Source organism: Muntiacus reevesi, chromosome 3 (genome assembly GCF_963930625.1).
Source record: "Muntiacus reevesi chromosome 3, mMunRee1.1, whole genome shotgun sequence".
Lineage (NCBI taxonomy): Eukaryota > Metazoa > Chordata > Mammalia > Artiodactyla > Cervidae > Muntiacus > Muntiacus reevesi.
Genome location: NC_089251.1, coordinates 92432960 through 92445371, shown reverse-complemented (window position 1 = coordinate 92445371; position 12412 = coordinate 92432960). Strand labels below are relative to the sequence as shown.

Genomic DNA, 12412 nt, shown 5'->3' with positions numbered 1-12412 from the left:
TTAGACTAACTTTCGTCGGCCTCCCGTGCCGTCTTCCCGCGAGGCTGCCCTTGGACTCCCATTGGTCTCTGTCTCTGACGTCATATGAGGCGCGACCAGGCGCGGCCAATCGTGGCTCGTGAACTTCGCCTTTCCCTCTCTTCCTGCCAGACTGGAAACGCCAGTGTCCCCGGCAGGGAGCGCGTTCACTTCTCTATGCCCCCGGGGATATTCTCCGGTTAGAGCCCGCCCACCACCCTAGCCTGCCCGGAGAGGCGGAGCGCGACGCGCTGCACACACAGAGTGACTACACACCCGTGGCCTCCGCGCCTGCCGTGACGTCACTTCCGGGACGCTTGCTCGCGGGAGACTTGTGGGTAGCCGGCCGGGGTCTCCTGGCGACGACGATGGCGGGGGATGTGGGCGGTCGCAACTGCACGGATTCGGAGCTGCTGCTGCACCCGGAGTTGCTGTCCCAGGAGTTCCTTCTCCTCACCCTGGAGCAGGTGCGGCGCGCTGCTGCGGGCGGGCCTGCTTCGGGGAGGCGCTGGGACTTGAGCTCGCCCTGAGTAGTCCTCGGCGGCACCCGACACACCCGCCGCCGCCGTGCCAGCCGCCCGGTCGAGCCGCTCTCCGCCCCGTGCGAACCGGCCGGGTCTCCGCACTCACCTGCCGAGAGAGAGAAGGCCTCAGAGTTCCAGGGACTCCTGGGAATTAGGAATACTCATTTGGGGTTCCGATGGTTGGGAAAGGGAAGTCCAGACGACCCCCGCGGCCTGGGTGTGATCAGGGGCCTGCCAAGAGGGGCTGGGGAAGGTCGTGGAAGAACGGGAACACGGGGTGGCGGTCCCCGGCTGCTGGCCTGGAGGGCATCGGAGAAGTCGTCCGTTCTCCACACTCACCGAGTTCAAAGACGGGGAAACTGAGTCTCAGACAGGCGGAGTGACTTCTGTGTTCACACCGCCGTTAGATGGTGCAGTCGGAGAACTCAGGGCTCCTGGCTTCTCAAAGCAGCGTTTGCTCTTTTTCAGCTGTTGTGGCTTAGATAGCAGACGAAAAATAAGACCAAAAAAAAAAAAAAAAAAAATGATTTGTCGTACTCTAGAGCACCGGGAACTGTGTTCAATGTTGTGCGGCAGCTTGGATGGGAGGGGAGTTTGGGGGAGAATGGATCTGTGTATATGTGCGGCTGCTTCTATTTGCTGTCCACCTGAAACTATCACAACATTGTTAATCGTCCAGTATAAAATAAAAAAAAATTTTTTTAAGTGATGAGTTTTGCTTAAAGTGGTAGAGAATTGCTGAAAACTTTGGGGGGTTTTAAGTGGCATGTTTTGTTGTTTTCCTTTTGTTTTTCTCCTCAGTACTCTTCTTTGATTTCCTCAAACCTGGCCCCCTCACCCTCCACCCCCTACCCAGCTAGAATTTTTTAGAGATATCAATTACCTATTTTCACTGTGGTTGTGAAACTTTTTAGGTCCCTCACAATCACCCTAGGGTGTGTGAAAACACAGATTGCAGGGTTCAATGCACAGAGTTTCTGGTTCAGTAATTTTGAAGTGCCTGAAAAGTGCCATTTTTAACAAGTTCTTGCAGCTGGTCCAGCAATCACAGTTTGAGAATCGCCTTGAGGTCTGAGTGATGAGCTCCAGTTTAATATAGTTTCCGAAGTAGGGAAACTTGGGGAAGAACATCCTGGGTGAGATCTCCAGCCCGCCCATCTGCTCATGACAGTAACTGTCTAGATACCTTTCTGACAGGATGGAGTAACTGTTACCATTGTTTGCGTTCTTTTTTCTGTCTCCCCATACAGTCCCCCGTTTTCAGTTGCATTCATCGGTTAAGATGCTGCTACTGGAAATGGCCTTTACGCCTCCTGTGTGGGTCACACTGAGGACACATGACCATTGTCTTTAAGATGAAGCTGGACAGAAAATGTGAAGAGCTTAGCCTTTCTATAGTATTGCTTCTTGCAGCAGCATATAGGATGCTAGGCGTGTGTCCAAACATGAAAGTGGTTTTATACTTGTTATTTAAGCACTCATGTCTTACCCTGTTAGATAGGCAGTTAAAATGAAGGCTGTTGTTTTGAAATTACTTTTGCTTCCTTTTCCACAGAAGAACATAACTGTTGAAAATGACATGAGAGTAAACAAAGACAGTCTGACTGACCTTTATGTTCAGCATGCAATACCACTGCCTCAGAGAGATTTGCCAAGGAATAGATGGGGGAAAATGATGGAAAAGAAGAGAGAACAACACGAGATAAAAAATGAGACAAAAAGGTACTTTTCTGCAGTTCTGGTTATTGTTTTATATGACTGAACAATCTTGCTTTTCTTTTTTTCCCCAGGTGAATTTAGGTAAAAAAATACTCAGCTGCTGTTTATTGAGCATCAGGCATTGTGCTATAGCATAAATAAGACTGACTGATCTCCTTGATCATATTTGAATTGGGAGAAACACAATAAAAAAGTTAAGTCAAATACAGGGCATGCTACACTGTGGTAAATGTGAAGGAGAAATGGGAAGAGGGATGACAGCTTTGGGTGAAGTAGCCAGGGACAGCCTCACTGAGAAGTGACATTTCAGTGGAGACACCTGTGGAAAGTAGAGGGTGAGCCAGGTTCTGGGCCAAACATGGGAGCCAGGTCAGGGCTGTGTCCACACGATGGCCACGAGCAGCCTGGAGGCAGGCAGGGCTGAGCAGGGAAGGCGGCGCAGAGGGGTGAGTGTGGGAGGACCTTGGCTCTGCTCTGAGATGAGCAGCCGTCGCAGGATTTCGAGCAGAGAGATAATACCGTCTGATGCATGTTTGAAGAGGTTTACTCTGGCTGCTATACTGAGACGTGGTTTAAGGTTGGGGGAGGGTGTTTTGTATTCCTGGCAGTAGACAGTGGTGATTCTGGGGGAGGTACTGGACTTGGTAAGAAGCATTTGGGGTTTGATTGTGTTTTGGAGGCAGAGCCAACAAGGTTTATTAAAGTAGAAGGAAACAGTGGAGTCAGATAAGGCCATGAGGTCGGTGAATAAAATAGAAATAAAGAGATGGTTGTATTGCTTCCATAAACCCCAGAAAAGTCCAGAAAATTTTAAATTCCAGAAAAATTTTCGTAAAACCACAAGCAGATGAATTTCCTTTTATACATTTAATTTAGCATAGTTAGGACGAAGTATCTTAACATCTCTAAGTGGCCTAATTATTTCCCTGTGTCTTATTTCATCACGTGTGGGTGCTATTGATTAATTGCTGAATATTTTTTTGAGAGCCTCACTGTCCTAGGCAGTGCACTACAGACAATGGGAGAAGATGGAATGAGAGGGTTCCATAAGGGGCACCTTAGCTCTGAGTTAGTGGTTTTAATCTCTAGTGACGAAGAAAGATTCCTGACTGATGGGTGATTATTTCCCACTTCTGAGAATAGCGGAAGAACATAACACCTGTGTCATCAGCGTATAATCTTTCGGCGAACAGGTGTGTGTACAGTTTCAATGTTGATTGGAACACAGCTTAGGATGAGCATATTTCTTAGAAGCTCCTGAGATGGTGCTGATGCTGCTGGTCACTAGTAGCACTCTCAGTAGCAAAGCTGAAGTGTTTTTCCTAATAACTGGTTGTTCAAGTTCTTTCAACATATTTAATTGAAAGTTGTCCTGTCCCCCCCCACCCCCATCGGGCCCAGACGTTTGTTTCACTTAATGTCTAATTAATACTGAACAAATGAATGCTTTTATTATTTATACTTACAAATAAGAGTGGAAATTCGGTTTTCAGAAACTAAAAGTGAAGACTTGCTAGTTATAAGCTTAAAATTATTTAAATGTTACAGTTAGTTTAGGAAATACCTGAACTTTAAGGACTTTTAATGAGTGGAGTCAGATGTCCTGTCAATTCCTTGTTTGTAAGCTGCCAGTATGGTGGTTTAGTGTAGTTTTATAGTTTGTTAGCCTTTCTAAATAATCAGTGATACGTGGGCAGAATAACTGTCAACAGGATGGTAATTTTTAAAAGTTAAAATTTTTTGTTGTTGTTCAGTCAGTGAGTTGTGTCCAACTCTCTGTCCATAGACTGCAGCACACCAGGCTTCCCTGTCCTTCACCATCTCCCCGAGTTTGCTCAAATTCGTCCATTGAGTCAGTGATATCATCCAACCATCTCATCCTTTGTTGTCCCCTTCTCGTGCCCTCAATCTTTCCCAGCATCAGGGTCTTTTACATGAGGTGAGTTAGTTCTTTACATGAGGTGGCTGAAGTATTGAAGCTTCAGTCCTTCCAGTGAATATTCTGGGTTGATTTCTTTTAGGATTGACTGGTTTGATCTCCTTGCTGTCCAAGGGACTCTCAAGAGTTATCCAGCATTATAGTTCGAAAGCATTGGTTCTTCAGCATTCAGCCTTATTTATGGTCTAGTTCTCACACTGGTACATGACTACTGAAAAAACCATAGCTTCAACTATAGGAACCTCTGTTGGCAAAGTGATGTCTCTGGTTTTTAATATGCTGTCTAGTTTTGTCATAGCTTTTCTTTCAAGGAGCCAGAGTCTTTCAGTTTCATGGCTGCAGTTACCATCCATAGTGATTTTGGAGCCCAAGAAAATAGTGTATCACTGTTTCCATTGTTTCCCTATCTCTTTGCCATGAAGTGATGGGACTGGATGCCATGATCTTAGTTTTGTGAATGTTGAGTTTTAAACCAACTTTTTCACTTTCCTCTTTCACTTTCATCAAGAGGCTCTGTAGCTCCTCTTCAGTTTCTGCCATTAGAGTGGTATCATCTGCATATCTGAGGTTGTTGATGTTTCTCCTGGCAATCTTGATTCCAGCTTGTGAGTCATCCAGCCTGGCATTTCGCATGTTGTACTCTGTATATAAGTTAAATAAGCAGGGTGACAATATACAGCCTTGATGTACTCCTTTCCCAATTTTGAACCAGCTCATTATTTCATGTCCAGTTCTAACTTTTGCTTCTTGTCTTTTATACAGTTTTCTTAGGAGACAGGTAAGGTGGTGTGGTATTCCGATCTTTTTGAGTTTTCCACAGTTTGTTGTGATCCACACAGTCAAAGAGTTTAGCTTAGTCAATGAAGCAGATGTTTTTTGGAATTCCCTTGCTTTTACTATGATCCAGTGGATGTTGGAAATTTGATCTCTGGTTCCTCTGCATTTTCTAAATTCAGCTTGTACATCTGGAAGTTCTTAGTTCATGTACTGTTGAAATCTATCTTGAAGGATTTTGAGCACTACCTTGCTAGCATGTGAAGTGAGTGCAACTGTGCAGTCGTTTGAACATTCTTTGCTTTTCTTCGGGATTGAAATGAAAACTGACCTTTTCCAGTCTTGTGGCCACTGCTGAGTTTTCCAAATTTGCTGGCATACTGAGTGCAGCAGTTTCAAAGTATTATCTTTTAGGATTTGACAATAGCTCAACTGGAATTCCATCACCTCCACTAGATTTGTTTGTATAATGCTTCATAAGGCCCACTTGAAGTTTTAGGGTTAATTGATGGATTGATGCTCTAAAAGTAACTATATCTTCTGTATACATGAAAGATAACTAAATTTTTGTTGATAAATTTTTGTAAAGTTCAAAGCAGCAGAAAGTTATTTCATTTAGGGTAAACATAGAAAACTTCATTTCCAGTAGTCCTACTTAGTCAAATCTTTTTTGATCATTTTAGCTTTGAGTTCCAGGGAACTGGTTTGCCATTCAGAGTATTTTTCATGAATACATCTCTCTGATTTCAGGAGTAGCCCTGCAGATGGGTTGCGGAAAAGACCTCTCATTGTGTTTGATGGAAGTTCAACAAGTACAAGCATAAAAGTGAAGAAGACAGAGAACGGGGATAATGACCGGCTCAGGCCTCCGCCCCAGGCGAGCGCTATCAGTAATGCCTTTAGAAAATTGTCTAATTCCTCTTCAAGTGTTTCACCCCTAGTTTTGTCTTCCAATTTGCCTACGAACAATAAAATGGAACACAGTAATAATGACACTAAACAGAACCATGACTTAAGGCATAGGAAAAGTCCTTCGGGCCCTGTGAAGTCGCCGCCTCTGTCGCCGGTGGGAGCCACTCCCGTGAAGTTAAAACGAGCTGCCCCCAAGGAGGAGGCTGAGGCCACGGTGGGTGCTGCCTGGTGGGCCCTGCGCCAGCTGCGTGCCTGGGGTCCGCCCTGCCCCATGCCGCTCTCCTGCCCGTCAGCAGGAGACGTCTCATTTCTGCATTCACTCCCTGTGCGTGGCCCTGGGAGCTGTGATAAGCTGATGTCTTAAAGTGCTCTCCATTTATTTCTGCTTAAAACATGTAAAGGCAGTGCCTCTTGGGCAGTTTTCCTCAATTGTCCTCTTGGAACTCAAGGAGAGAAGTAGTCCTGTGTTAGCAAGACTCAGAATGTTAACTCCGTTGTGCAGGGTTACACGTTTATTAAGCGGCAGTGTAGATATTGACCTTGAATCTGTCTGTTTTGCACTTACCTTAAAATCACACCAGAGTCTTTAGGTTTGCCTCCCCGCCCCTTGCAGGCACCTGTCTTTAGGAGGATGGAGGTGGTTTGGGAGACTGCTCAGTTAGGCTCCACTAGACTTACTGTCTGAATGCTTGCATTTCAAATGGCAGATGTGTAGAGTTGCCAGAATATATTTTGAGTTTAATTATGAGATTTTATATATGTATATGTGCAGTTTTATAGTTTTTACTCCTTGTCTTAGTTCATTCAGGCTGATACTAACAACAGACACTACTGACTGGGTGGCTTCAACGGTAAACATTCATTTCCCACAGCCCTGGGGACTAGAGTCCACACTCAAGGCAGATTCAGTGTCTGGTCAGGGCCTACTTCCTGGTTCAGAGTCGGCTGCTCTCTCTGTCCTCTCCTGGTAGAAGGGGCAGGATGCTCTCTGGGATCTGTTTTATGGGGGCAGGCACTCATACCCTTCATGACATAACCACCTCCCAGAGGCCTCCCTCCAGTACCGCCACCTTGGGGGTCAAGATTCAACACAGGGAGTTTGAGGGACATAGGTATTCAATCCACAGCATTTCTGTATATTCTTCGGCTTTGTTGTCAATATCATGTTCTGTGTCAAAGCGATCAAGTAGTTGAGACCTAAATAGCAGACCCCGGAGAGAGAGCTGCAGTGACCTGACCAGCCCACAGTTCTCCTTTCAGTTTATCAGTTCTGACTCCTTTCAGCCATCCCCTGCAGTGGGTGCAGTAGCTGTTCCCATTTCACAGGTGAAAGAAGCCTCGCTAATTGAAACAAACTAGCCTAGGGCTCCAGTCAGTAGGCACCAGTCTGTAGCTGAATTCAGGCCTGCCTGACCCCAGCACATGCACTTCTGGTGATGCCACACCGCTTCTGTCCGCAGTCCCTGCTGGGGGACGGGGGGCGGGGAGAGGTGGGCATGCGAGGAAGGACCTTGAGTATTACGGTCAGTGAGCCAGTGAGCACTGAGGACTTTTTTTTCCCCAATCTCTTGGAAAGCATTTTTCTACTCAGAAAACTTTTATTCTTTCAGAGGTGTGACTATTTTTTTAAATCTTGTACTCAGATCTTAGACTGTGAGGTTGGGGTGTGATGGGCCCTGCAGGGAGGAAGCAGGTCTGGAGTGGCTGTGGTTCTTAGCTCTGAGTGTACCTGAGGGGGGCTTCCAGAAAACCCCACTGGGGTCAGGGTCGCATCCCAGCACCTCCTGAGGGTGCTGGCTGACTTGGCTCTGGGGTGAGGTCCAAGCCCGGGCGTGTTGTCTGTGCCCTGGCCCAGTCTGTCCGACAAACGTCAGAGAACCACAGCTGTAAACGCAGGACCAGGGCTGGCCTTTCCTGCCGCCAGGTGGCAGCAGTGCGCCACCGTCCCTGTAGCCGGGGTCAGTCTCTGTAAAACGTGCTTTTGGGGTGTCCTCCGACATTTCTGCAGTGTGCACTGACTTCTGCTCCTGTGTTTGCAGATTAACCTGAAGCCCCCAGAAGCCAAGAGGAAGATACAGCATGTGACATGGCCGTGAAGGAAAGTTTCCAAAAATGTAAATATAACTGTAACTGTAGTTTTTCAAGCAAGTCCGCATATATTGACAGTATTTACAGAGATCTTGATTATTGTGGAATTTTCTTAAGAGGTTTAAATTAGGTTCAAAAAAATAAAGTCCTTTTCTTTCCCTTTCTCCTTCCTTTCCTTCCTGTGGTGGGAGGGGGGTGGAATCTTGCCTTTCATGCTCTGATTAGGAAGGAATTTCTTTTTAAACAAGTGGTTTATTTAGTAAAGTCATTTATATTGGCCCTAGTCACATAATTAGCTGCCAGTCAGGTATAAAACATTTGATGATTTATAAGAATTATGCTCAATTGTCTGTTTTGGTCTTTGGGGAAATTTGAAGGATTTTTAAAATTCAAATACTTTAGAAATTCACGATTTTTATTTCTTTGCCCAAGCTATAGAATATAGCAGTTCATCGCAGTATTTTAGTGAATACTGACAGACTCCTCTTCAGGGTTCCCCATGGAGAGCATGTTTGTAGTGCTGCCAGTTACCTGCTCAGAATATTCAGATAACACTGCTGTCCTTGACGCTCACGTTGCCTCTTTTCCTAGAAACCAAAAGGGAACCCAGTGCTTGTTACTGCTCCTTCTTCCCTTTAATTGTGAGTTGATTTCTGGAGAGTAGACTGCCCAGCCCTTGGACACTCCTAACACGTAGTCATGGCAGCTCTGACCTCCCTCTTGGCCAGGAATCACTCCTTCCTGGCAGCATTATCTTTTCCAAGTGAAGCTGACTTTAAGCTCTTCAGGGGAGTGATCCTGTTGGATGTGGTACCTGACGGCAGGAGACTCGGGATAGGAAGAAGGGGTAAAGGCCAGAGCCTGAGGATCCAGGAAGCCTAGGAGACAGCCGGGGGTGCTCAGTGCCACGCGCAGTTGGCAGGAGAGGGGCCGCCGAGTCGGGGGGGTCACTCAGCAGCGCGGGGCAGTGGGCAGTGCCCACGGAGGCACCAGAGGTTTCCTGGTATGTGAAGTGGCATTACTCTGGTCCTCTAACAGAAGTCAGCGGGGAGACACGCTAGCCTCCTGCTCATGAGTTCCCAGGTCTGCTTTCTGCCGTGTGCTTCTGACCAAGGTCAAGGGTACTTCACGTTCTTCCCTTGTATGAGTGACCCTCAGATTGGAGTTTTCCTTCCTAGAGCAGTTCATCCCTTTGTTGATTTGTTAAAACAAGCATTTTAGCTCTTGAATCGCCTTACAAAACATTCATTCAGCCTTGAAGATAGGTACTATACCCAAATTTTAACCCTACAGTTTTCAGCCTTTCTGCCTTTATCCCGACTAGAAATCCGCACACGTAAGACAGACTGATCAGCAGTAAGTGCTGTGTCAGTTGTTAACATTACAGTAAATTGTTAGAAACGCTTTGTGATCTGCAGGGCTGACATCTGGGTATGTTAAAGGACAACCATAATCCTGTACACTGTGTTACAGGAGATTGTGGAAGTGCAGAGTTTAGGGTAGAATGACAGATTGTATTTTATGTTCTGCTATGTCCGCTCCTGTTTGCATCTCTCTCCTAGTTAAGAGAGTTAGCCATTTGACAGTTTTACGTCAGTGGAAACTTATTTTTAGTTACTCTATAAAGTTAATTTTTAATTTGTATATTTAACTTACAGAGTAGGTTGGTAATAACAGCTGAACTGTGTAACATTGTTGCTTCAAATTGAAGTTTATATTACGAACATTCAGCATCAGTGCTCATATAGCAGCATATTTTTGAGCTGTTCTGAGTTTGAAGAGTGGAGAAGCCTCAGCCAAGTACTGCGGGTCACCTTTGCCAAATCTGAGCACAGAGTGGACAGGCTCCACGGCGATGCCAGCGGTCCCAGGGGTCGCTTTACGGGCTTGTGTGCAGGCCTTGACCTGAGCAGCACTCATGTGGACGGTGCCTCGCTCTGTGACGTGGCCCATCTGGCTTGACGAAGTGAGTGGAGGGCAGGTGGTCAAGTCAGGTGACTCCCGGTGTAGGCACGTCTACTTCCTGGGCACGTGGGCGCCTATGCTTCTCCCTCTTGGCTCCCTGTTTTCCTGTTCTTACTCTTCTCTCCCACAGTTCTACCTTCTCTGCTCCTCCTCCTTCACCCTATAGATCCTGAGCTCCAGGCTTACATTTATTTGCAAGTCGGATTGCTTGGCCCGCTGATCACTGGGGCCAGAGCCAGGTGAGCCCCGTCCTCCTTGAGGACCACAGACGCTGGTGCAGGGGTCCGAGAGGGTCTGTCACCCAGAGGCTGAGGACGGGCAGTTCACCAGAACCACTTTGGGCACAACCAGGCACTTTGCAAATACCACTATGAGGCCATCATATATATCTCTGCTAGTATTAAAATTCTTCAGAATTGTAATTATTATTTGAAATAGCATTTTGGTTAACTTAAGTTTTGAGAGATGATTCTAAAACTCAGCTAGAGACTCATTTGATAGCACCAACCTTCTAAAACTTACATTAAGTGAAACTGCCCGTAGGTGAAGTCAGGTCTGTCAGAACACCCTTCCTCTGCTGATTGCTGTGGGACTTGTCATCCTTAGAGGCTCCAGAGTGGCCATGATGTTTTAAGTGTGCTCTTTTATTAAATGCTTGTTTTGTAATTCAGTACAGAGTTTAACCTTGTAATGTACATTTTTGTATGTCAACGGTCTTTTAAGTAGCCTTATCTTTATTTAAATAAAAAGAGTAAAATTACTGAATAGGTCTATCATTCATAACAAAAATAAAATGTAAAAACACTGTAGTGATTTTATCTTATTTTTTTTCACTATATAGAAACTTGTTTATTCCTTATAGTACAGCCTTCTGTACCTGGATTGACTTCTCAGGTCTGGTGCCAATAGTCTGGCCTCGTCCTGGGCCTGCGGGAGGGGCTGAGTGGGGGTCCTTGGGGCTGCCTGCTGGTGGCCCCTGCGCTTCCAGGGATGGAGCCACCAGCCCCCATATGTGTCCTCAGTCAGCTCTCCTAGCAAACGCGGACTGACCAGAGGTTCAGCTGAGGGGTGATTTGTTTTGGGAGTAATCTTGAAAAAGTTGTTTTTAAAATTTTTTTTACTGATGTTTTACTGTTGGAAACTGAAGCTCTAAATTAACTAATTAATTTGGAGAAGCCTCAGGTAACTTTCTACCTTGAACTTAAACATAGATCTTTTTTTTTTTTTTTTTTTTTTTGGTCTGGACAGAAGAGACGAAACAAATGTCATTTCCATTTAGATCAGTTTTACCAAAGTGCCTTTTGCTGACTGATGTTCTCTGTGCTGTCTGTACTGAACTCGGTTGTCTTCCTTGTGGTGGAAAAGATAAAGATGTGAGTTAAATTCCTGCTCAGTGGATAGTAGATAATTGTAATAATAGGAAGAAACTCAGACTGCAGTGTAACAGTGAGGGATGCGGGTGGTGAGGAGCGTTAGGGAAGATCCCCCAGGAAGAGATGGTACTTTAAGGGGGGGAGGCTTGGAAAGCTTTCAGGAGAAGAGTTCTGTTTGTTGTGGGGTTCAGAGGACTGTGTGGTCGTTGCTACTCTGCCCATAAAAGGCAAGAGTCTGCGTCCCACTGCTGGGTGTGGAACCAATCGAGTGCTCGCCCTGGTACCCATGCTGCAGCTGCGGGAAAAGCCCACTGGAGAGCTGTGTCCCAGCAGTCAGCGTCCCCCAGACCCGACTGTGGGTCACCCTTCTCCACGGCCAATGAGACCAGCTGGCAGCCGACTCGGAATCATGAGGAGCAGAAAGCCCTGAGGTTCTTTGCTCCCAGCCCTGGATGACTCAGATGCCAGCCAGTGGTTCTGCAGAGGGGACAGGGTCTCATGGCAGAAAGGCTGTAGCTTAAATCAGTGAGAGCAGGGAGCCTATTAGGAAATTACCCAGAAATCAGGGTGGGGTGGAGGGGGCAGGGGCCAGATAACCTAGGATTTACACAGCTGTGTAGGAATTAGGATTTGATTCTAAGAGTAACTGGAAGCTGTTAAATGTGTCTAGCCTTAACTAAGCATTCAGTTTAATCAAAGGACAGAAATAAGACTAGTTCAGTAAGTACATAATAGCTCTATACATTTTTTCTAGTAAAAATTATTGATCTTTTTTAAGCATATTTGAACTTATATATATATATATATATATATATATTTTTTTTTTTTTTTTTTTTTTTAAGGCTAATAATTAAAGCTTTTGTTGTTGCTGTTTGGTTGCTATGTCCTGTCCAACGCTTCGCAACCCTGTAGCCTGCCAGGCTCCTGTGCATGGGATTTTCTAGGCAATAATACGGGAGTGGGTTACCATTTCTTCCTCCAGGGGATCTTCCTGACCCAGGCATTGAACCTGTGTAGCATGCGGAATCTCAATTCCCTGAGCAGGGATTGAACCGATGGCACCTGGAAGGGGGACGTGGACATGCAGTCTTAACCAATGG

The 12412-nt window shown here is 45.9% G+C and overlaps 1 protein-coding gene across 1 annotated transcript; it reads left to right on the top strand.

Annotated features, from left to right (window-relative positions):
* Positions 1 to 211: 211 nt before the first annotated feature.
* Positions 212 to 10748, top strand: C3H2orf49 (chromosome 3 C2orf49 homolog). Its single transcript, XM_065929645.1, has 4 exons — positions 212 to 485; positions 2098 to 2264; positions 5725 to 6100; positions 7926 to 10748. The coding sequence occupies exons 1-4, from the start codon at positions 387 to 389 to the stop codon at positions 7980 to 7982; spliced, it is 699 nt and encodes a 232-aa protein (XP_065785717.1). The 5' UTR covers positions 212 to 386; the 3' UTR covers positions 7983 to 10748.
* The last annotated feature ends 1664 nt before the right edge of the window (positions 10749 to 12412 follow it).